Source organism: Coregonus clupeaformis, chromosome 35 (genome assembly GCF_020615455.1).
Source record: "Coregonus clupeaformis isolate EN_2021a chromosome 35, ASM2061545v1, whole genome shotgun sequence".
Taxonomy (NCBI): Eukaryota; Metazoa; Chordata; class Actinopteri; order Salmoniformes; family Salmonidae; genus Coregonus; species Coregonus clupeaformis.
The window spans coordinates 4,276,841-4,302,519 of NC_059226.1; the positions used below are offsets into that span (position 1 = coordinate 4,276,841).

General features: G+C 44.0%; 1 protein-coding gene across 3 annotated transcripts in view; it reads left to right on the plus strand.

The window, feature by feature from the left end:
* The window catches only part of LOC121551943 (G protein-coupled receptor kinase 6), a 57,515-nt gene that overhangs the window by 21,471 nt on the left and 10,365 nt on the right, over positions 1–25,679 (plus strand). For all 3 annotated transcript variants that reach the window (XM_045210768.1, XM_041864625.2, XM_041864626.2), the window contains 11 exons: positions 3,353–3,465; positions 12,207–12,284; positions 15,742–15,848; positions 16,516–16,608; positions 20,104–20,167; positions 20,459–20,599; positions 21,856–22,046; positions 22,228–22,265; positions 23,079–23,168; positions 24,092–24,300; positions 25,399–25,536. In XM_045210768.1, coding sequence (XP_045066703.1) covers positions 3,353–3,465; positions 12,207–12,284; positions 15,742–15,848; positions 16,516–16,608; positions 20,104–20,167; positions 20,459–20,599; positions 21,856–22,046; positions 22,228–22,265; positions 23,079–23,168; positions 24,092–24,300; positions 25,399–25,536 — 1,262 coding nt within the window. The remainder of the gene's footprint in view (positions 1–3,352; positions 3,466–12,206; positions 12,285–15,741; positions 15,849–16,515; positions 16,609–20,103; positions 20,168–20,458; positions 20,600–21,855; positions 22,047–22,227; positions 22,266–23,078; positions 23,169–24,091; positions 24,301–25,398; positions 25,537–25,679) is intronic.

The following is a 25,679-nucleotide window of genomic DNA, read 5'->3' on the forward strand; positions in this document are numbered from 1 at the left end:
GCCATTCCCTCCCCTACCCTGGACGACGCTGGGCCAATTGTGCGCCGCCCATGAGTCTCCCGGTCGCGGCCGGCTGCGACAGAGCCTGGATTCGAACCAGGATCTCTAGTGGCACAGTTAGCACTGCGATGCAGTGCCTTAGACCACTGCGCCACTCAGGAGTAGACACCAATACTTCTTAGCCAGCTGACAAGGATGGAATGGTCTACCGTATCAAAAGCTTTGGCCAAGTCAATAAAAATAGCAGCTCAACATTGCTTAAAATCAAGGGTAATGGTGACATCATTTAGGACCTTTAAGGTTGCGGTGACACATCCATAACCTGAGCGGAAACCAGATTACATACCAGAGAGTATACTATAGACATCAAGAAAGCCAGTCAGCTGAATATTGACAAGTTTTTCCAACACTTTTGATAAACAGGATCAGCTTGATCTACCCCTTTAAATAAAGGATGCACTGTGGCTGCCTTCCAAGCAATGGGAACCTCCCCAGAGAGGAGAGACAGGTTAAAAAGGTCAGAGACAGGCTAGGCGATGATAGGGGCTGCAACCTTAAAGAAGAAAGGGTCTAAACCATCTGACCCAGATGGTTTTTTGGAGTCAAGTTTAAGGAGCTCCTTTAGCACCTCGGACTCTGTGACCGCCTGCAGGGAGAAACTTTGTAGCGGGCAGGGGAAAAAGAGGGAGGAGCATCAGGGCTGGTCGCATTAGAAGGACTGGGAGATAAGGAAATGTTGGACGGGCAAGAAGGCAAGGCTGAGTCAAATAGGAATCCTGACTTAATGAAGTGGTGATTTAAAGAGCTCAGCCATGTGCTCTTTGTCAGTAACAACCACATCATCAACATTAAGGGACATGGGCAGCTGTGTGGAGGAGGGTTTATTCTCCTGGTCTTTAACTGTTTTCCAGAACTTCTTGGGGTTAGACCCACAGAGAGAGAACTGCTCCTTAAAGTAACTAACGTTGGCCTTCCGGATAGCCTGAGTGCACGTATTTCTCATTTGCCTGAACGAGAGCCAGTCAGCCTGAGTAAGCGTGTGCCGAGCCTTTCGCCAAATGGAATTCTTGAGGTGGAGTAACTCTGCCAGATCACAGTCGAACCAGGGGCTGAACCTGTTTTTAATTCTCTTTTTTTTATGGGGGCGTGTTTGTTAACAATACCACTGAAAATATCAAAAAAGAAGGTCCAATCGTCTTCGACAGAAGGGATCAAGCTGATTCTATACCAATTTACAGAGGCCAGGTCATGAAGTAAGGCTTTTCACTGAGTAGCCATTACGAACACAGGCTGTAAAACAGTGATCACTAAGGTAATTACAGAAAACACCAGACTGATACCTATCAGGATTATTTGTGAGGATAACATCAAGGAGAGTAGCCTTTTCTGGGTGTTTGGAGTCATACCTTGTGGGATTGGTAATAATCTGAGAAAGATTTAGGGAGTCCCATTGCTTTAGGACTTGGTCAGGTGGTTTAAGCATGTCCCAGTTTAGGTCACCTAGCAGGACAAATTCAGACTTAGTGTAAGGGGCCAGGAGAGAGCTTAGGGCAGGTAGGGTACAGGCCGGTGCTGATGGTGGACGATAACATCCAGCAACAGTCAACAAAGAGCTATTTGAAAGTTTAATGCTTAAAACCAGCAAATCAAATTTTTTGGGGACAGACTTGGTGGAGACAACCGAGCACTGAAGGTGTTCCTTGGTAAAGATTGCTACTCCACCACCTTTGGAAGATCTGTCTTGCCGAAAAAGGTTATAACCAGAAAGGTTAACATCAGTGTTCAAAACACTCTTTATTAACCACGTCTCAGTAATGACCAACACATCTGGATTGGAGCTGTGAACCCACACTTTCAATTGATCAATTTTGGGTAATACGCTTCTTGTGTGTTAACGTGCAGAAAGCCCAGGCTTTTACGAGAGCAGAAATCAGTGAAGCAGATATCAGAATTGGGGCTAGCAACAGTAGATGGGCCAGGGTGTACATGCACATTTCCAGATATCATCAGCATTAGCCAGCATTACTAGGCTATTCAAAATCAAATACAAATTCACTAATTGTAGGCTAACTGTAAGCCGCACTGCGCAATCAATGAACCAACAGCATCACCTAGGGCTGGCTATACGTTCTCTCCCAGACTCATGGATTGACATTTTGGAGCGTAGCATAAGGTAACCAGTCCATCCAGTATCCATAATAATACAGTCCACACTCAAAGGCTAGACCAATTATGTACCAAAGACCTCTTAAATCTGTTTTTCTGCCATGCATAATATGCGGTAGGCTATGTATTGTATAATGGCACAATCATAATTTTAATTGTTTTGATAAGTGTTTGATGTGATTTTCGATTGCATTTGCATCGATGTTAGAATAGTTAGAGGGACAATTGACCCCTGAGTACCAGGCCATTAGGACCTGATGGTAGTTAGCAAGTTGGGTACTACCAAAGCATGTCCGGAGTGCATAAAAGGAGATTACTGGGACTCAACAGTCACGTGGAATTTTACTGCGGTCATGTCATGACTCATGACTGCCGGTGTGGCCGTAATAAGGTCACCGCAACAGCCCTAGTAGATAGCATGTAAGGTACCATACGGCACATGCATAGGCCTAACACTTCCAAAATGATGTCTGCTCCTGAATGTAACAGCTAGCTATAGCTGTGTGTGCACTGGTGTGTGTCTACAGCTGCTCTCTGGTTACTGAGAGGAGCTCGCAGCAGCTCTCAATGTATTTACTCAATAACGGCCACCTACACATCTCCTCCTTAGGCTCGGCTGGATCCTCACATTGGTTTTTGAGTCATACAGTCACCTGTGTCCTCTTTTGCATCTACCTGAGCCACAGATGCAAATCGCAGTTTCCCCTCTGTCAATTTGTTGTTCACCACACAGACACACACACACACACACAGGCAGGCAGACATACAAGGAAATAGTGCCTAATAACTTGGATACATAAACGTAGAATACCTCTTCATAGCTATTTACAAATGTGGAGAGACGATGGACCATTTCTGATTAATTAGTTGAAGGTGAGATTGTGCTGTGTGTAGGGTACGTCTAGACCTCATTCATAACCATTTCTCTGTCTACAAAGGGTGGTTAGGCAGAGGTGTGTGGGAATAGTTTGATACTCATAGTACTCACACAGTACATTTGCTAATGTGCCCTATGTCTTTACAAGATGTTTAAGTGCACACGCCTTTGAGTGGGCATGAGCACGTGCGTTATGCACAGTACAGTATATATTTGTTTACTTCTAACGTGTTTTTGGGCTTGAGTGTTTTCATTCTATCCCGAGAGAGGCCCTCATTGACTCCCTCTCTGTCGTGTGTTCTTCCACAGAGAAATACTACAACAGCCTTTGTGAGCGGCAGCCAATCGGACGAATGCTCTTTCGGCAGTTCTGCGAAACCCGGGCTGAGCTGAAGCGCTGTGTCAAATTCCTGGACGCTGTGGTAAGTAAGAAAGACCGACAGGCAGGCAGGATTAAAACGCTTGTGTTTGTTTTTCCTCGAGATGCACATCTTCTGAAGGACTCTGAATGAGCTTGTTCAAATGTATCTCAAGTTCTCATTTATTAGGGGAAGGGAAGGTGGGGAGGGTAGGACAGGACAGGAGGTTAGTAGCTAATGAAATACAGGATCTCTTGACTTCTGGGAGCAAAGGGTTGCAATCTGCATCAGTTTACCACCCTCCACCGCCCCCTCCACCTCCCCCCTCCTCTTCTTTCTCAGTGAATGCGCCCCGCACTACGCTCTTGTGGAATTTTCTTTTGGTTCTACCCACCCAGTCCCGGGAGGGAGGGGGCAGTGTTAGAGGGTGAGGACGAGGTGGAGGTGCAGGGGGGACAGCAGGGTAGCTAGCCTACCAGGGTGTTGTTCAGAGCCCCCACCTGATGACTCAATGATAAACCTGAACTTCCTCTCTCCACCCTGGCTGACCCCCATGGCATTGTGCGGCATTCTTCTAAAATAAAGTTCTGGAGCACACACATAAACACAGACGCGCACACACATACTCACTCGTGCATATATGCATGCTCGCTAGAGGTCTTCACGGGTCCAACAGGCCCGAAATTCTGAGATCTGACCCGGATCCCGAGCAGTCCTAAATTCGGACTTTTGTCTTTGATCTGGGTTGGGTCTGATATAATTGCCACGGGTCTTGGGTATGTGCAATTAAAATGTATTTACTGACTGGACCCGATTGGACCCATCCTCTGTTAAAGAAGCCAACAAGGGGAATGTCTTCAGGGACATGTTTTAGTGGACAAAGATGAGAAGAACGTTGGCGCGGTCAAATGGACGGTGTGTGCAACTTGCTATTCAGGTTTGATGCAATTTTCTAACATTGATTTATTTTCATATTTATTATAATTTGTTTTAGTATTTATTATTATTATTGTAGACCTATTTAATCAATCTAAACCAGTTCTTTAAATATGCAAAAAGTGTTTTGTTTAGATATTTTTGTTGGCTAAATGAAGTTCGAACTGTCTTTTTAAGTTTGTGATACGTATTTAGTTAAAGATAGGTTAAAAGTTGGCCTGTTGTAAAATAAATAGGATTAGCCTATTGCTGTCATTTATTGGGTGGGCCTATGGCAGGCACTCGTTTTTGTTAGTAATTTCTGCAATATAAGCCTGTTGAAAACTTTTGTGAAGGTTTAAACCAGTTCTTTAAATAGATGTCTTGTTTCATTCTGTTGAGACATTTTCTTTGGCCAAATTAAGTTAATGTTGTGTTTGCCGCAATATGATAGAATTACCGGTAGGCCTACTATAGTGCTACTCACACTCGAACCATGAAAAGGAAAAACCAAAGAGGGCAAGATGCAAAACTTAATTTAATGCCACAATATAATAACCTGTTCGTATTTTCCTTATAAACAATGACTTGAATTACTTTTGATATTACCCTAATAAAGTAAAACTTTTGTGAAGGTATGGTGGGGTATGGCTATTATTAGGCTTAGCTATGCAGGCCTATGAAGGCAGTGAGTTCCAACTGACTCCTACAGTTGAACTTGAGGTGAGGAAGAATGTTTTAGGCCTACCAGAGTTACTAGCCTGTCGACTCACAATAAATTCTACCTCTGCTCTGTCGTTCTCTACATACTTTAGTCTGAGACTGACATCATTTAAGTCGTTTGTGATGATGAGGGACACGAGGGGCGTTGTACAAAAAGTAATCAGCGGTTGGATCATCTCTAACCAATCTGAATATCAAAACCAATGACACATTTTCAAACTGCCGCTTTACCTGTGCCGCTTTACCTTCACCTGTGTTCTGGCTCTGGCCCAACCCATCGGTTTCTGGACTAATCAGACGGCCCCGAATGTGTTCGCATTCTGTGAATGTTGGGGGAGGTACTCAGGTCCAGACTCATTGCGGAACATAAACTAATGTCCGTGGGTGTGGCGTAGCGTTCAGCCAGAGCTAGGAGTCTGGGTATCCACACAACAGAGTTACTCCTTTAATCTAACAATATAATGCTTATCTTTATAAAAATCTAACAAATTAGCCTCTTTCTGTACGCCTATAGAGTACCACAGTATGAGTTATAATACCCATAAAACCTAGCGGTCAAACAAGAAAATGGTTCCAATCGTTTTTCCACCATTTCTTTTTCCCATAGGGGATTTTAGAAACACTTAAAATAAGGGCTGTGTTTCATGTAGGCTTACCCATTTACATTTACATTTACGTCATTTAGCAGACGCTCTTATCCAGAGCGACTTACAAATTGGTGCATTCACCCTATAGCCAGTGGGATAACCACTTTACAATTGTATTATTATTATTATTTTTATTTATTTTTTTATTTATTTTTTATTATTATTATTTTTTTTTTGGGGGGGGGGGGTAGAAGGATTACTTTATCCTATCCCAGGTATTCCTTAAAGAGGTGGGGTTTCAAATGTCTCCGGAAGGTGGTGAGTGACTCCGCTGTCCTGGCGTCGTGAGGGAGCTTGTTCCACCATTGGGGTGCCAGAGCAGCGAACAGTTTTGACTGGGCTGAGCGGGAACTATGCTTCTGCAGAGGAAGGGGAGCCAGCAGACCAGAGGTGGATGAACGCAATGCCCTCGTTTGGGTGTAGGGACTGATCAGAGCCTGAAGGTACGGAGGTGCCGTTCCCCTCACAGCTCCATAGGCAAGCACCATGGTCTTGTAACAGATGCGAGCTTCAACTGGAAGCCAGTGGAGTGTGCGGAGGAGGGGGGTGACGTGAGAGAACTTGGGAAGGTTGAACACCAGACGGGCTGCGGCATTCTGGATGAGTTGTAGGGGTTTAATGGCACAGGCAGGGAGCCCAGCCAACAGCGAGTTGCAGTAATCCAGACGGGAGATGACAAGTGCCTGGATTAGGACCTGTGCCGCTTCCTGTGTAAGGCAGGGTCGTACTCTCCGAATGTTGTAGAGCATGAACCTGCAGGATCGGGTCACCGCCTTGATGTTAGCGGAGAACGACAGGGTGTTGTCCAGGGTCACGCCAAGGCTCTTCGCACTCTGGGAGGAGGACACAATGGAGTTGTCAACCGTGATGGCGAGATCATGGAACGGGCAGTCCTTCCCCGGGAGGAAGAGCAGCTCCGTCTTGCCAGGGTTCAGCTTGAGGTGGTGATCGGTCATCCATACTGATATGTCTGCCAGACATGCAGAGATGCGATTCGCCACCTGGTTATCAGAAGGGGGAAAGGAGAAGATTAGTTGTGTATCGTCAGCGTAGCAATGATAGGAGAGGCCATGTGAGGATATGACAGAGCCAAGTGACTTGGTGTATAGGGAGAAAAGGAGAGGGCCTAGAACTGAGCCCTGGGGGACACCAGTGGTGAGAGCACGTGGTGCGGAGACAGCTTCTCGCCACGCCACTTGATAGGAGCGACCGGTCAGGTAGGACGCAATCCAGGAGTGAGCCGCGCCGGAGATGCCCAGCTCGGAGAGGGTGGAGAGGAGGATCTGATGGTTCACAGTATCAAAGGCAGCAGACAGGTCTAGAAGGACAAGAGAGAGTTAGCTTTAGCAGTGCGGAGAGCCTCCGTGACACAGAGAAGAGAAGTCTCAGTTGAATGACCAGTCCTGAAACCTGACTGGTTTGGATCAAGAAGGTCATTCTGAGAGAGATAGCAAGAGAGTTGGCTAAAGACGGCACGCTCAATAGTTTTGGAAAGAAAAGAAAGAAGGGATACTGGTCTGTAGTTGTTAACATCAGTGGGATCGAGTGTTGGTTTTTTGAGAAGGGGTGCAACTCTCGCTCTCTTGAAGACGGAAGGGACATAGCCAGCGGTCAAGGATGAGTTGATCAGCGAGGTGAGGTAGGGGAGAAGGTCACCGGAGATGGTCTGGAGAAGAGAGGAGGGGATGGGGTCAAGCGGGCAGGTTGTTGGGCGGCCTGCAGTCACAAGTCGCAAGATTTTATCTGGAGAGAGAGGGGAGAAAGAAGTCAAAGCATAGGGTAGGGCAGTGTGAGCAGGACCAGCAGTGTCATTAGACTTAACAAACGAGGATCGGCTGTCGTCAACCTTCTTTTCAAAGTGGTTGACGAAGTCATCCACAGAGAGGGAGGAGGGGGGGGGGTGGCGGGGAGGATTCAGCAGTGAGGAGAATGTGGCAAAGAGCTTCCTAGGGTTAGAGGCAGATGCTTGGAATTTAGAGTGGTAGAAAGTGGCCTTAGCAGCAGAAACAGATGAAGAAAATGTAGAGAGGAGGGAGTGAAAAGATGCCAGGTCGGCAGGGAGTTTACTTTTCTTCCATTTCCGCTCAGCTGCCCGGAGCTCTGTTCTGTGAGCTCGCAATGAGTCATCAAGCCACAGAGCTGGAGGGGAGGACCGAGCCGGCCGGGAGGATAGGGGACACAGGGAGTCAAAGGATGCAGAAAGGGAGGAGAGGAGGGTTGAGGAGGCAGAATCAGGAGATTGGAGGGAGAAGGATTGAGCAGAGGGAAGAGATGATAGGATGGAAGAGGAGAGAGTAGTGGGAGAGAGAGAGCGAAGGTTGCGGCGGCGAGTTACCATCTGTGTAGGGTCAGAGTGAGTAGTGTTGGAGGAGAGCGAGAGAGAAAAGGATACAAAGTAGTGGTCGGAGACTTGGAGGGGAGTTGCAGTGAGATTAGTAGAAGAACAGCATCTAGTAAAGATGAGGTCAAGCGTATTGCCTGCCTTGTGAGTAGGGGGGGACGGTGAGAGGGTGAGGTCAAAAGAGGAGAGGAGTGGAAAGAAGGAGGCAGAGAGAAATGAGTCAAATGTAGACGTAGGGAGGTTGAAATCCCCCCAAAACTGTGAGGGTGAGCCATCCTCAGGAAAGGAACTTATCAAGGCGTCAAGCTCATTGATGAACTCTCCAAGGGAACCTGGAGGGCGATAGATGACAAGGATATTAAGCTTAAATGGGCTAGTGACTGTGACAGTGTGGAATTCAAATGAGGAGATAGACAGATGGGTTAGGGGAAAATTGAGAATGACCACTTGGGAGAGATGAGGATTCCTGTGCCACCACCCCTCTGACCAGATGCTCTCGGGGTATGCGAGAACACATGGTCAGACGAGGAGAGAGCAGTAGGAGTAGCAGTGTTTTCAGTGGTAATCCATGTTTCCGTCAGCGCCAGGAAGTCGAGGGACTGGAGGGTAGCATAGGCTGGGATGAAGTCAGCCTTGTTGGCAGCAGAACGGCAGTTCCAGAGGCTGCCTGAGACCTGGAACTCCAGGTGTGTGGTGCGTGCAGGGACCACCAGGTTAGAGAGGCAGCAGCCACGCGGTGTGAGGCGTTTGTGTAGCCTGTGCGGAGAGGAGAGAACAGGGATAGGCAGAGGCATAGTTGACAGGCTGTAGCAGATGGCTACAATAATGCAGAGGAGATCGGAATGAAATGAACTAAACATCTGGGAAAGGAGAGAGCAGGGCCTCCCTCACCAAAAAAAAATATAACTCTCCCAACTTCCACCTCAGAAACTATAATTGTTTCACTGAACCACCCGAATAAAACTCTCCCAACTTCCACTTTAGAAATTAGAATTGTTGTAAACTACAGCGGTTCAATGTTTCAAGGAATAGACTCAACTTACTTTATTCAGCTAACTAGCATGCTAGCATCCAATAACACACAGTTTAGCACCAATACTTGGTTACAACAAACTACCAATAGTGTGTTAACACACTAAACAGATAATTCGTGGCCGTGTCTAGTTCTTTCATAACGCAGCAATAAATAAACGTTGGCTAGCTAGCACAAATATATTGTATTTAGCTACTACAGTACAGCTAGCTGGCAGTGTTGGCTAGCTAGCAATGACCGCTGTGCTGACCCTGCTTGAAAAACGGCGTCGCTGCGAACGAACGTAGCTGGCCAAAAGGACACCGTACCTAGTTGCTACCGTTGCTAATAGCTACTCGCCAGCCAGTCAGGAGGTGAGTTAGCCAGCTAGCTCAGTGCCACACCGGCACCGCCGAATACAGAAGTAACCTACAATAACTACATACAACAACTACCCACAACAACCCACGATGCCCAGCTACAATACCCAACTACAATCCAAATACATAGTTTAAGCCCTACTCGACAAAGCCCAAGCTATGCATAAAGCCAAACTTACCCGACGCCAGCTGTCTGGGTGGTTTTCTGCAATCAGTAGCTGTAATTAAGTACACTAGCTACTAACTACCTAACGTTAATGCTTCAGATAATGAGGTTAGAAAAACAGCTGAATGGTAGGTAGCTAGCTGGCTTAATTACAGGTACTCTTAAGCGTGAAATAACATTGGAAACAACTATCCACCGTTGCTAAAAGTTACCAGTAGCTACCCGCTAGGTTAGCTAGCCTCGTGCTTCACCGGGCTAACTCGAATACAATACTTACCTACAATAATTACCTATAATTACCTACAATAACTACCTAAATAAACTACCTACAATATCTAACTACAATACCTACCTACAATCTAAATACATGGTTTAAGCTTAACTCAACACCATATAAGAAGCCAAGCTTACCTCCTGCTAGAGAAAACACAACCTCACCCGACGTAGTCCCCTGGCGTGACGTTTTGATAACCATGTAAATCTCGCCTGTATTTACCCCCCAATATGAAATGCTAATGTGGCTATCATAAATACTACAAATTCCATGATGATCTGGACGAGACAGCCGAATCGAGGCAAAGGTAAGAATCTCTGGATTAACTATCTAATGTTAGCTACATTTAGTAATGAATAAATTGGCTACATTTCTTTAAATTGACAATTCTGTGAGCTATCTTGTGCAAGTTTTAAATTGACACAATACCTGTTAGCAAAGGTGTCAGCTAGAGATGACGTGCAAGAGCTTGCAGGGATTTGTAGCCTTGCATGATGTCTACTTTGATGCTAATTAGCATTTTAGAATCTGAGAGTAAATAGAGCCGAATATATTGATAAAAGTAACTTTGTCCGAGAGAGATTTACACGGTTATCAAAACGTCACATCAGGGTAAGCCTACATGAAACAAAGCCCTTATTTTAAGTGTTTATAAAATTCGCTATGGGAAAAATGAATGGTGGAAAAACAATTGGAACCATTTCACTGTTTGACTGCTAGGTTTGATGGTTAATTTGTATTTTGGTATAAATTAGGATCCCCATTAGCCGCTGCAAAAGCATCAGCTACTATTCCTGGGGTCCACATGAAACATGACATAATGTGTAGTACAAAACATTATTAGTCAAGGACTGAAATACATAAATTTAAAACACCACACATAGCCTACATATCAGAACATACACACAATATCTAGGTCTAATACATAGTACAGTGCAAATTACAATACAATATACTTATATGAAATGGCTGTGTCTCTTCACAGTCCCCTTTGTGCAGTAAGGTGTTCTTTTATCTGTTTTTTTAAACTGGTTTTATTGCTAGCTTGAGTTACCTGGGGTGGCAGAGAGTTCCATGTAGTCATGGCTCTATTTAATACTGTGCGTTTCCCAGCCTCTGTTCAATATTAGGCCGTTTTTAAGGACATGTACTGTAACTGTGGATCATTTGGCCAATATTGCTTGTTTATTGATGGCGCTGCCCAGTCGGGGGTTTCTTGATCTCTCTCTTTCTACTTTCGGATCTGAACGGGTCTCTCGTATCCTAACCGGCACGGTCTGTTTGGGTCCGTTTTTCCACTGACCTTTTCAAAACGGGTCTGATTGTCCTCGGGTCCATTCGGAACAGGTCTCCGTTTTTTGTTATTTTGTTATTTATGCATATCTGGTCAGGTGGGAAAGCCATGGATCCATTTCGGACGGATTCAACTAACGCACACACACACTCAGTCATGAGCCACCCACTTTATCTCCTTCCCTCTAACACATTATAACTCACACACACTAATGTTGATATGAGGATGTGTTCTTGTAGCTAGATCCTCTCTGGTTAATTTAACAAATGCAAAAGCCAAGTAGAAAAAGGCTCAATGGGATGATAGCTAGTAGCATAACAAAGATAGTCAATGGCAGTAAAATGATGAATAGGTGGCTGACTTTGTGAATTAAGAGATAGCAGACAGTCATAACAGCTTTTATCAGGCAGTCTTCTCCAACTTCATAAGTAGTGATCATGTCCTTTTACTGCACTGTCTCCTTCCTGCCTCGCACAGAGCCTGGGCTACATGAGAAGGAGCAAATGAGATTTGAACCGTCTCAACTGTCATTAACCATTATGTTGTGCTGAGAGTCCATCGGAAGCACTTTAGAGTGAGGCTCTTAGCTTACTGTAAGTCATGCTGCTGGATGGCTGGAGGATGGCATGACACAAGGGCTTGATGCTTTTGTACTTAGCAGGATTCAGGAATCAACAACACAGAGAGAACTATTAAACAAAATGGTGTTGGGAGTGGGACATAGGCGAGTGGCTCTGTAGAACTGTGCTGTAGTGAAGGGAGGTACTGGGTTGTGTTCAGTAGGCATATATAACTTTTTTTATTGAACATACTCAGGTAGTATCTCTTCTGTTTCAAAAAGCGTTCTCCCGCTGCGTGCCTACTGAACACGACCCTGTGGTTGCAGTGATGTGGTATTTTGGTTCTAGTACCATCAGAGGTCGTATAGAAAGTACTAGATTGTAGGCTACTAGTTATAGTGGAAATGGTAGAACTGACCTGTTAGAGCAGATGTCACTATACAGGGGTGCGTGCGTTTGAATTATGTATGTTACTGTTTCTTCCCCCGACAGGCAGAGTATGAGGTCAGTCCAGATGAGAAGAGGAGGGAGTGTGCTCAGGAGCTCCTAGACAGGTACTTCAACCCAGAGGTACAGTAGAAAAACCCCTATTTTCAGCCAATGAGTGAATTGATGTCAAATATTCAATAATGGTGAAGTGTGGTTTCCCGGACCCAGATTAAACCTATTCATTGACAAAAAATCTATTTCAATTAAGATACTCCATCGAGCATGCTTTTTAATTCAGGAGAGGGCTTAATCTGGGCCTATTATGTAATATATATACAGTGGGGAGAACAAGTATTTGATACACTGCCGATTTTGCAGGTTTTCCTACTTACAAAGCATGTAGAGGTCTGTAATTTTTATCATAGGTACACTTCAACTGTGAGAGACGGATTCTAAAACAAAAATCCAGAAAATCACATTGTATGATTTTTAAGTAATTAATGTGCATTCTATTGCATGACATAAGTATTTGATACATCAGAAAAGCAGAACTTAATATTTGGTACAGAATTCTTTGTTTGCAATTACAGAGATCATACGTTTCCTGTAGGTCTTGCACACACTGCAGCAGGGATTTTGGCCCACTCCTCCATACAGACCTTCTCCAGATCCTTCAGGTTTCGGGGCTGTCGCTAGGCAATACGGACTTTCAGCTCCCTCCAAAGATTTTCTATTGGGTTCAGGTCTGGAGACTGGCTAGGCCACTCCAGGACCTTGAGATGCTTCTTACGGAGCCACTCCTTAGTTGCCCTGGCTGTGTGTTTCGGGTCGTTGTCATGCTGGAAGACCCAGCCACGACCCATCTTCAATGCTCTTACTGAGGGAAGGAGGTTGTTGGCCAAGATCTTGCGATACATGGCCCCATCCATCCTCCCCTCAATACGGTGCAGTCGTCCTGTCCCCTTTACAGAAAAGCATCCCCAAAGAATGATGTTTCCACCTCCATGCTTCACGGTTGGGATGGTGTTCTTGGGGTTGTACTCATCCTTCTTCTTCCTCCAAACACGGCGAGTGGAGTTTAGACCAAAAAGCTCCACATGACCTTCTCCCATTCCTCCTCTGGATCATCCAGATGGTCATTGGCAAACTTCAGACGGGCCTGGACATGCGCTGGCTTGAGCAGGGGGACCTTGCGTGCGCTGCAGGATTTTAATCCATGATGGCGTAGTGTTACTAATGGTTTTCTTTGAGACTGTGGTCCCAGCTCTCTTCAGGTCATTGACCAAGTCCTGCCGTGTAGTTCTGGGCTGATCCCTCACCTTCCTCATGATCATTGATGCCCCACGAGGTGAGATCTTGCATGGAGCCCCAGACCGAGGGAGATTGACCGTCATCTTGAACTTCTTCCATTTTCTAATAATTGCGCCAACAGTTGTTGCCTTCTCACCAAGCTGCTTGCCTATTGTCCTGTAGCCCATCCCAGCCTTGTGCAGGTCTACAATTTTATCCCTGATGTCCTTACACATCTCTCTGGTCTTGGCCATTGTGGAGAGGTTGGAGTCTGTTTGATTGAGTGTGTGGACAGGTGTCTTTTATACAGGTAACGAGTTCAAACAGGTGCAGTTAATAAAGGTAATGAGTAGAGAACAGGAGGGCTTCTTAAAGAAAAACGAACAGGTCTGTGAGAGCCGGAATTCTTACTGGTTGGTAGGTGATCAAATACTTATGTCATGCAATAAAATGCAAATGAATTACTTAAAAATCATACGATGTGATTTTCTGGATTTTTGTTGAAATCACAGTTGAAATGTACCTATGATAAAAATTACAGACCTCTACATGCTTTGTAAGTAGGAAAACATGCAAAATCGGCAGTGTATCAAATACTTGTTCCCCCCACTGTATATATATATACAGTGAGGGAAAAAAAGTATTTGATCCCCTGCTGATTTTGTACGTTTGCCCACTGACAAAGACATGATCAGTCTATAATTTTAATGGTAGGTTTATTTGAACAGTGAGAGACAGAATAACAAGAACAAAATCCAGAAAAGCGCATGTCAAAATTGTTATAAATTGATTTGCATTTTAATGAGTGAAATAAGTATTTGACCCCCTCTCAATCAGAAAGATTTCTGGCTCCCAGGTGTCTTTTATACAGGTAACGAGCTGAGATTAGGAGCACGCGCTTAGGAGTGCTCCTAATCTCAGCTTTTTACCTGTATAAAAGACACCTGTCCACAGAAGCAATCAATCAATCAGATTACAAACTCTCCACCATGGCCAAGACCAAAGAGCTCTCCAAGGATGTCAGGGACAAGATTGTAGACCTACACAAGGCTGGAATGGGCTACAAGACCATCGCCAAGCAGCTTGGTGAGAAGGTGACAACAGTTGGTGCGATTATTCGCAAATGGAAGAAACACAAAATAACTGTCAATCTCCCTCGGCCTGGGGCTCCATGCAAGATCTCACCTCGTGGAGTTGCAATGATCATGAGAACGGTGAGGAATCAGCCCAGAACTACACGGGAGGATCTTGTCAATGATCTCAAGGCAGCTGGGACCATAGTCACCAAGAAAACAATTGGTAACACACTACGCCGTGAAGGACTGAAATCCTGCAGCGCCCGCAAATTTTCCCCCTGCTCAAGAAAGCACATATACAGGGCCATCTGAAGTTTGCCAATGAACATCTGAATGATTCAGAGGAGAACTGGGTGAAAGTGTTGTGGTCAGATGAGACCAAAATCGAGCTCTTTGGCATCAACTCAACTCGCCGTGTTTGGAGGAGGAGGAATGCTGCCTATGACCCCAAGAACACCATCCCCACCGTCAAACATGGAGGTGGAAACATTATGCTTTGGGGGTGTTTTTCTGCTAAGGGGACAGGACAACTTCACTGCATCAAAGGGACGATGGACGGGCCCATGTACCATCAAATATTGGGTGAGAACCTCCTTCCCTCAGCCAGGGCATTGAAAATGGGTCGTAAATGGGTATTCCAGCATGACAATGACCCAAAACACACGGCCAAGGCAACAAAGGAGTGGCTCAAGAAGTAGCACATTAAGGTCCTGGAGTGGCCTAGCCAGTCTCCAGACCTTAATCCCATAGACAATCTGTGGAGGGAGCTGAAGGTTTGAGTTGCCAAACGTCAGGCTCAAAACCTTAATGACTTGGAGAAGATCTGCAAAGAGGAGTGGAACAAAATCCCTCCTGAGATGTGTGCAAACCTGGTGGCCAACTACAAGAAACCTCTGTGATTGCCAACAAGGGTTTTGCCACCAAGTACTAAGTCATGTTTTGCAGAGGGGTCAAATACTTATTTTCCTAATTAAAATGAAAATCTATTTATAACATTTTTGACATGCGTTTTTCTGGATTTTGTTGTTGTTATTCTGTCTCTCACTGTTCAAATAAACCTACCATTAAAATTATAGACTGATCATGTCTTTGTCAGTGGGCAAACGTACAAAATCAGCAGGGGATCAAATACTTTTATCCCTCACTGTGTGTATATATATATATATATATATATGTATATGTATATGTGTGTGTGTGAAATTAGCGTTGTATTGTGTTCCATCCCCCTCTAGTCAGAGGATCATGTCCCGGAGTTGGGGGAGGAAATGATGGGTCAGTTTACAGAGAGGCTGGAGCAGGAGCAGGAGCCCTGTAAAGAACTCTTCAACGAGTGCACCAAGTGAGTCTGTTAACACAGAAACCCAGTCACAGAGAATACACTAACATCAGTACTTACTTAGCATATGGGAGATATTCAAGATTGGAAAATGTAGATTTTATATGATCATTACACCATTATTCAACAAAGGAAGTCAGTTTAAGAATAAAGGGTCATTTTCAGCGATGAAATGTGCCCAGAGGCAGAATTTCAGAGTTTTCCTTTAAATTGTCTCCTGCATTATGCAACATCCTGTGAACAGTTGTTCACACTTGTTGTATGGGCGTGTCAACAGCATTGAGGGTATGTGGCTGCTGATGACATTTTTTCAAATCAATCACCCCTAGCCACTTCAATCACCCGCCATTCCGTTCAGCAACATTTATATTCTAGAACTTTCTCACAACTGTTCCAACAACATTACAGCCCTGAACAGACTCTTTCTGTCATTCCTCCTTCTGGTTGGGGTTAATTAATGTTTAGCTGTGAACTGATGTTTGGGGAATAGTAGACAGAGAGATGGGCCCATGGCATAGCAGCAACACCCACCCGTAGTATGCGCTCCAGCAGGTATATCTCACTGGTCATCCCCAAAGCCAACACCTCCTTTGGCCGCCATTCCTTCCAGTTCTCTGCTGCCAATGACTGGAACAAATTGCAAAAATCTCTGTTCTGTCCTCTGTTGCAGACTGATCCATGACTACCTGAGTGTGGCTCCCTTCGCAGACTACCTCGACAGCATGTACTATAACCGATTCCTGCAGTGGAAGTGGCTGGAGAGGTATGGTAGCCTACTAGTTTAACTTTAAATCAAAAAGCGAAAATGGCAAATACTCACACACCCTTTTGCTGCTTCCCACACTTATGAGCACACAGACACATACACACGCACACACACACACACACACACACACACACACACACACACACACACACGCACAAAACCCCACCACAGCACAAGTGATTACATGTTACAGAAACTTCACACCGCCTCCAAAGTATCCTCCTAGTCACCTGTACTCCACTACTGTACTCTCAGTGGGGCTGTGTCTTTGATATGCTCTGCTGTTAATTCTCCTATTGATGTGGTTTATATATATATTACCGGCTCTCAAGGTTTCCTCTTATCTAGAAAGTTATTCGTATCAACTGTTCCTCTATTTGGTCTCATGGGTTTTTAGGCCGGGTTACCGTTAAGCGCTTTGTGACAAAGGTTTTTGTTAAAAGCTCTAAACAACGCACATACAATGTTATGAAGCTATTGATAGTGTTCAGGATAGTATCATGGTGATGTATTGTAAAACCTACACTTTTGGTTTTGTTCACATCCATACTCATGCTTCAAATCAAATCAAGCTTTATTTATACAGCACATCTCAGACATGGAATGCAACACAATGTGCTTCAAAAATTTTTTTTAAAATATTTCATACACAATTAACATAAGAGGATAAAAAAGCGAAAGAATAACAATAGAAACTGAAAGACTAAAAAGCACCCTAAGCAAAAATAAAAGGTGTGTTTTTAAGATCTCATTTAAACATGTCCACAGTTTCGGCCCCCCTCAGGTTCTCTGGCAGGCTATTCCAGAGGCTGGGGGCATAATAACTAAAGGCTGCCTCTCCATGCCTCTTGGTCCTAGGCTTTGGGATAGTTAAAAGGCCAGTGCCAGAGGACCTGAGGGACCTACTGGGTACAAACTTAAAAGCATCTCTGACATGTATTGCGGTGCACAATCGTGGATTGATTTAAAAACCAATAGCAGAATCTTGAAATTAATTCTAAAACTCACAGGCAGCCAGTGCAGAGAACTTAAAACCGGTGTAATGTGTGCTCTCTGTCTGGTCCTACAGTGGCTTGTGAAAATATTCACCCCCTTGGCATTTTTCCTATTTTGTTGCCTTACAACCTGGAATTTTGGGGGGGTTTATATCATTTGATTTACACAACATGCCTACCACTTTGAAGATGCAAAAACAAGAAATAAGACAAAAAAAAACAGAACTTGAGCGTGCATAACTCTTCACACCCCACCCCACCCCCGCCCGCCCCCCACCCAAAGTCAATACTTTGTAGAGCCACCTTTTGCTGCAATTACAGCTGCACGTCTCTTGGGGTATGTCTCTATAAGCTTGGCACATCTAGCCACTGGGATTTTTGCCCATTCTTCAAGGCAAAATTGCTCCAGCTCCTTCAAGTTGGATGGGTTCCGCTGGTGTACAGCAATCTTTAAGTCATACCACAGATTCTCAATTGGATTGAGGTCTGGGGTTTGACTAGGCCATTCCAAGACATTTAAATGTTTCCCCTTAAACCACTCGAGTGTTGCTTTAGCAGTATGCTTAGGGTCATTGTCCTGCTGGAAGGTGAACCTCCGTCCCAGTCTCAAATCTCTGGAAGACTGAAACAGGTTTCCCTCAAGAATTTCCCTGTATTTAGCGCCTTCCAGTCCCTGCCGATGGGAAAAACATCCCCACAGCATGATGCTGCCACCACCATGCTTCACTGTGGGGATGGTGTTCTCGGGGTGATGAGAGGTGTTGGGTTTGCGCCAGACATAGCATTTTCCTTGATGGCCAAAAAGCTCAATTTTAGTCTCATCTGACCAGAGTACCTTCTTCCATATTTTTGGGGAGTCTCCCACATGCCTTTTGGCGGACACCAAACGTGTTTGCTTATTTTTTTCTTTAAGCAATGGTTTTTTTCTGGCCACTCTTCCGTAAAGCCCAGCTCTGTGGAGTGTACGGCTTAAAGTGGTCCTATGGACAGATACTCCAATCTCCGTTGTGGAACTTTGCAGCTCCTTCAGGGTTATCTTTGGTATTTTTGTTGCCTCTCTGATTAATGCCCTCCTTGCCTGGTCCGTGAGTTTTGGTTTGTTGTGGTGCCATATTCTTTCAATTTTTTAATAATGGTGCTCCATGGGATGTTCAAAGTTTCTGATATTTTTTTATAACCCAACCCTGATCTGTACTTCTCCACAACTTTGTCCCTGACCTGTTTGGAGAGCTCCTTGGTCTTCATGGTGCCACTTGCTTGGTGGTGCCCCTTGCTTAGTGGTGTTGCAGACTCTGGGGCCTTTCAGAACAGGTGTGTGTATATATATACTGAGATCATGTGGCACTTAGATTGCACACAGGTGGACTTAACTAATTATGTGACTTCTGAAGGTAATTGGTTGCACCAGATCTTATTTAGGCGCTTCATAGCAAAGGGGGTGAATACATATGCACGCCCCACTTTTCCGTTATTTATTTTATAGAATTTTTTGAAACAAGTTTTTTTTTTTCATTTCACTTCACCAATTTGAACTATTTTGTGTATGTCCATTACATGAAATCCAAATAAAAATCCATTTAAATTACAGGTTGTAATGCAACAAAATAGGAAAAAAACGCCAAGGGGGATGACAACATTTAAAGACCTTTAGCCCAGAAGGCCTATCATACATGGAATGCAAACGAGTACTTTGGGGAACAAATGTATTTATTTAAATACGTGAGCCCCGGTCTCTATATTTATTTACATTAGGAAACAGAACATGTCTCCACTCACCAGCCTAGCAGAGAGGCAAGGCTTGTGCAATGCCCTTCCCATAATAGTCATAGATTTAAGAGAAGTTTACCCACACTCTTTCATCACTTTGGATGTTTCCCAAATGGCACCTTTAGTGCACTACTTTTGACCAGGGCCCATAGAGTTCTGGTCAAAAGTAGTGCACTATGTAGGGAATAGAGTGTCATTTGGGACGCATCCTTTGACTCACAGTAAATATGCCAACACTTGTTAAAGGCCTTAAGAATGTTGTCTCATCTTGTCTTTGGTGCTGGGCCAAACTCAAGTATATACATAATAGACAAGGGTTTTATTCCCCCTATTGCTTTCATTTGGGCGGCAGGTAGCTTAGTGGGTAAGAGCGTTGTGCCAGTAACCGAAAGGTTCCCCAAGCTGACTAGGTGAAAAATCTGTCGATGTGCCCTTAAGAAAGGCACTTAACCCTAATTGCTCCTGTAAGTCGCTCTGGATAAGAGCATCTGCTAAATGACTAAAAATGTAAATGTAAATGTAAATTTGACCGGATAGTGTTTTTAAAGCAAACACTTTGTAAAAGTGCAATGGTCAAGCCGTTTACTTACAAAGTCAGATGTGTATGTTCCTGTGCATTGCTGCTGTACAGTCAGTGTATGTCCATAAAGTTGAGCAAATTTCCCCACGTTGGACAATTAAAGTTGTGGTGTTTTTTATTGTATTGACCCTCTTCTCTGTGTCCTCATAGGCAGCCAGTCACCAAGAACACATTCCGACAGTACAGGGTATTAGGAAAGGGAGGCTTTGGTGAGGTAAGGACTCTCTCTGTTTCTCTCTTTAACTAAAGCATCCTTTCATTTAGAATGAGATTTTAGAAGTGGATAATGAGAAATAAAGTGGAGTCTCTTATAATCTTCATCAACTTGTAAATGATCAACGAGGTCCAACAAGGATCTCAGTCTGGATGTAATTTGATGGGCCTATAAAATGATAAACTGTGTGTTTGGGAAATAACTGCCATTAACTGGTGTCCTCTTGTGCTCTCCTCTCCTCGCTCTGTCCCTCTCTCTCTCTCTCTCTCTCACATCCACTCTTCTCGTCAGGTGTGTGCTTGCCAGGTGCGAGCCACAGGAAAGATGTACGCGTGTAAGAAGTTGGAGAAGAAGAGGATTAAGAAGAGGAAAGGAGAGTCTATGGCCTTGAACGAGAAGCAGATTCTAGAGAAAGTCAACAGTAGGTTTGTAGTAAGTATTCGAGCTACCTACTTACCGCCTACCATGTGTCACGTATGTATAAGATATGCACTGTATGTAGGGCTGTGCGATATATCAAATTATTTTGATTCATTCAAATGTATGTTTTAGCGCATTGTTCCGAATGCCTTTATCGCAACATATAAAGATCATGCTGTTTAATCAGCTTCTTGATATGCCACACCTGTCAGGTGGATGGATTATCTTGGCAAAGGAGAAATGCTCACTAACAGGGATGTAAACAAATTTGTGCACAAAATTGGAGATAAATACTTTTTTGGTGTGGATGGAACATTTCTGTGATCTTTTATTTCAGCTCATAACACATGGGACCAACACTTTACATGTTGTGTTTATATTTTTGTTCAGTATATTTTGATAAAATAATGTAGTTATTAGTAGGTCTTGTGGTTGTGGAAGGCTTATATTTAGCCTAGGTATAATTTTACAAGCCCTGATTAGATTACATTATGTTATTCCTGACTGTTTGAAATGCAGTGTATTGTCCTTTAATTTTGCAACAAAGCTTATTTAGAGAAAACGTGAAAATATATATATATCGAGATAGGATTTTTAGGCCATATCGCCCAGCCCTACCGGTATGAACAGTATATGTAATATATTTAATGTATACAGTATATGAACTACATTCATATATTGTGATGCACCACTTACTCATATTTCCACCAAAGATGTCAAGATGTCTGAACTCAACGAATTCAACTGTTGACCGCAACTCAACTGTTGACCGCAACATAAACACTTTTGACCAGTTGAGTCTAGATGGCTCTTCCAGACGACTGTGTGATAGCTCAGATCAGATCGTAATAATAATAACACTAGTAATTAAAAGATAACATCAGGGTTTGGTTCAGTGGGGTTTGTTTTAATTTCAAGTGACCCCACACAACCCAGTTTAGACTTATTTTATTTGGACATCCATCAGTCGGTGATCCAATGTTCGGGCCAAAAGTGGACTTAGATGTTCATTCTGTTTCCCGCTCCTCTCCTTCTCCTACCTCATAGCTTTCTATCTTGTGTATAAAGTAGTAGGAGTATGATTTTCAAAGCGGTCTCTAAGCCCAGGGTCGTATTCATGTTGTGAAGTGATTTGCAACAAAAGAAGAAAACAAGCGCTTCTTATTGGACAAGTTCAGGTAGTCCCTCCCTGTTTTAAGTCTGTTTTGTTTTGTTTTATTTAGTTTGGTACCTAATGAATATGACCGTGTTGTCTATGTCTCATGGAGGTGAGTCTAGCGTACGCCTATGAGACGAAGGACGCTCTGTGTCTGGTGCTCACCCTGATGAATGGGGGAGACCTCAAGTTCCACATCTACCACATGGGAGAGGCTGGCTTCGAGGAGAAGAGGGCTGTGTTCTACTCTGCAGAGCTGGCCTGTGGCCTGGAGGACCTGCACCGAGAGAGGATCGTCTACAGGTGAGTATGCACACATAGTCTTTCACACACACACACACAAACACACACACACACACACAAAGGCACGCATGTATACAGATGGAGAGCTTATCAAAGTTTTGTAAATCTGTCTCTCAGCTGCTCACAAGGCTGTTGGAGACGATAGAAGTTAGTTCTTGGTTTCATTTCTCTCTTCTTTCAGGGACCTGAAGCCTGAAAATATACTATTGGACGACCATGGTGAGTAGAGAGAGCAATAATGTGAATGCCCACTTGTATGCAAGTAAATGCATGTTTTAATGGACCAACCCTGGTCTTGGAGACCAACCATGGTCCTGGAACAATAGCCTGCACACCTTGTTGTTCCAGCTGAGCACTACTTTAAAACACTTGATTCAACTAATCAAGGTCTTGATGATTAATTGATTAATAGATCTGATGTGTTAGTGATGGGCTGGAACAAAAGCCTGCACATACTCTGTAGCTCTCCGTAGCCAGACTTTACTGCTTGTGTGAACCAAGGCTGTCATTCTGTTATTCACCAATAGAGGGAGCAGATTGTCTATGAAAAGACTTGTCTCAAGACGGGTGCTCCTGCTTTCTCAAGGTTGTCAGTGAAGCCTGCGACCACTGAATGGTGCTCTTTAGCAAAACAACATAGATAAGGTTTCCACAGTACATGGCTTTCATGAACTCTGCTTTGACCAAAGGAAGCCCTCTATTGATATACATAGTCTCTTGTCCAGACTCCAGACTGGAGATAGCCTGTCAAATGACATCGGATTGAGGGGTATTCTATGTAATACTGTATGTGTCTTGTTGTGTTGCATCGTGATTGGCCGTATCCGGCGATCTCATATGACATAAGGTTAAATGTTCCAGCATTAAGTGGTTTAGGCTATTAGTCTACTGTATCTGATGTGTTCTGTCGTGCTATAGGCCATATCCGGATATCTCACATCGTCTGTGGGGATAGCATGTCAAATGACATAAGGTTAACTGTTCCAGCATTAGGCGGTGTACTGTAACACAGTTTGTGTTGTGTTCCTTTAGGCCATATCCGGATATCAGACCTGGGCTTGGCTGTCCACGTGCCCGAGGGAGAGACCATCAAGGGTCGGGTGGGCACCGTTGGGTACATGGGTAAGCACATTCAACAAAAGATATTCCACAAATTTTTTTCAGATACTGTTCCTGTACTGTATAATGAACAGTACCAATATACACTGAACAAAAAATATAAACACAACATGTAAAGTGTTGGTCCCATGTTTCATGAGCTGAAATAAAAAATCCCTGACATTTTCCATACGCACAAAAACCTTATTTCGCTCAAATGTTGTGCACAAATTTGTTTACATCCCTGTTAGTGAGCATTTCTCCATTGCCAAGATAATCCATCCACCTGACAGGTGTGGCATATCAAGAAGCTGATCAAACAGCATGATCATTACACAGGTGCACCTTGTGCTGGGGACAATAAAAGGCCACTTTAAAATGTGCAGTTTTGTGGCACAACACAATGCCACAGATGTCTCAAGTTTTGAGGGAGTGTGCAATTGGCATGCTGACTGCAGGAATGTCCGCTGTTGCCAGAGAATTGAATGTTCATTTCTCTACCATAAGCTGCCTCCAATGTCGTTTTAGAGAATTTGGCAGTACGTCCAACCAGCCTCATGTTGCCATGCCAGCCCTTGATCTCCACATCCGGCTTCTTAACCTGTAATAAGCCCTTCTGTGGGGAAAAACTAATTCTGATTGGCTGGGCCTGGCTCCACAGTGGTAGGGCCTGGCTGCCAAGTGGGTGGGCATTTGCCCTCCCATGGCTGCACCCCTGCCCAGTCATGTGAAATCCATAGATTAGGGCCTAATGAATTTATTTCAATTGACTGATTTCCTTATATGAACTGTAACTCAGTAAAATCTTTGAAATTGTTGCGGTTATATTTTTGTTCAGTATAAATGAACAACAAAATTCATAAAGTCCTCATAAGTACTACGTAAATGGTTCTAAAATTATTTGTAGTCATGTGTCTGTGTGCATGTCATCCTAATGTGTGTGTCAGCTCCTGAGGTGGTTAAGAATGAGCGCTACACATTCAGCCCAGACTGGTGGGCGCTGGGCTGTCTGCTGTATGAGATGATCGAGGGCCAGTCTCCCTTCCAGCAGCGCAAGAAGAAGATCAAACGTGAGGACGTGGAGAGGCTGGTCAGAGACGTGGAAGAGGAGTACTCAGACAAGTTCTCAGAGGACACCAAGTCCCTCTGCAAAAGGGTAACTGACTACAGTACCTCTTCATATTATCAACAACATAAGATCATGCTTTATCTGTTGGCACAGGCATTTGCATATCAAAATATATCTTTATAGTAGTGACTTATTTGTGAAGGCAGCGTCGTGTTTTCAAAAGATTTGCATTGATGACGTACGTGCATGAAGGACGCCTTTATTCAGGTTTTTTATTACTTCTAACATAAGCACCGACGTTTGTCTTTGATGATTTGAAAACTAACTCCAAACACATAGTCCCAGTCAGTATCCACGTAATAATAAGGAATTCCCCTCGACCACACCCATAAATTGGGGAAAACCAACATTCTTTCCTGACCCCCATTGTAAAAGAGGCAACTTCGTTGTCGATGTTATACAGAAACAACAAAACATGCCGACAAGCTGCTGTGTTGTTCAATGTACATGTAGCCAGGTCAAAAATCCCGACCCACCGTTCGCAATGCTCCCACGTAGGGAAATAGAGCCTGCGAGAAGAGCCCTGTGGCTTGAGGCTATTCGGTGTGGGGATGCGTAGGCTACACGTAGCTATGTATGTGGAAAACATTTCATCACAGGTAAGACATTTAACTTGTTTAGTACAGTCTGTTTGTAACTCCACTCACTACATGTAGCAGTATAGTCTGTTTGTTTGTGTTATTGGTCTTGGCTAGCTTAATGTTCCGGTCGGTAGCTAACTAGCATTCACTCACCCAAGTGGCTGCTAGCGTCGTCGTGAAATGGGGCATGAGGGAAGCCCTACAATATTATGTTTTTCTAAGTAGTGAGAACGCTAGGGAGCAGGCAATGTTGAAAAGCAATCTTTAGACATGTACTTTTCTTAAATGTAGTTTTGTAATGAACTAAAACAAGCAGACAACAAGAAAATTGCGTTTGAAAAGGTCAAGTTTTTGCTGTGAGCCAATGGGGTAACCTAGGTAACCACAGGTTGTTTTCCCCACAGGCGGGCAGGGTAGCAACTTTCTATCTAATACCGACTGGGTCTATACAGCAGATCAGTGCATCATTCAACAGTTTAAAGTATAAAATATTTGCTTTTTTTACTTAGTAACACTGCTGTCACTCACTCTTGTCTCCGCCCAGCTGCTGGCCAAAGAGCCCAGAGAGAGGCTGGGCTGCCAGGGGGAGGGTGCTACGGAGGTGAAGGCCCACCCCATCTTCCGATCCATCAACTTTAAAAGGCTGAAGGCTGGCAGGCTGAAGGCCCCGTTCACCCCTGATGTAAGGAAACACACTGTGTGGTCCAATCTGTTAACTGTACAGACCTCATCATCCATAATGCATTGTTTAGATACAGTACCAGTCAAAAGTTTGGACACACCTACTCATTTAAGGGTTTTTATTTATTTGTAATATTTTCTACA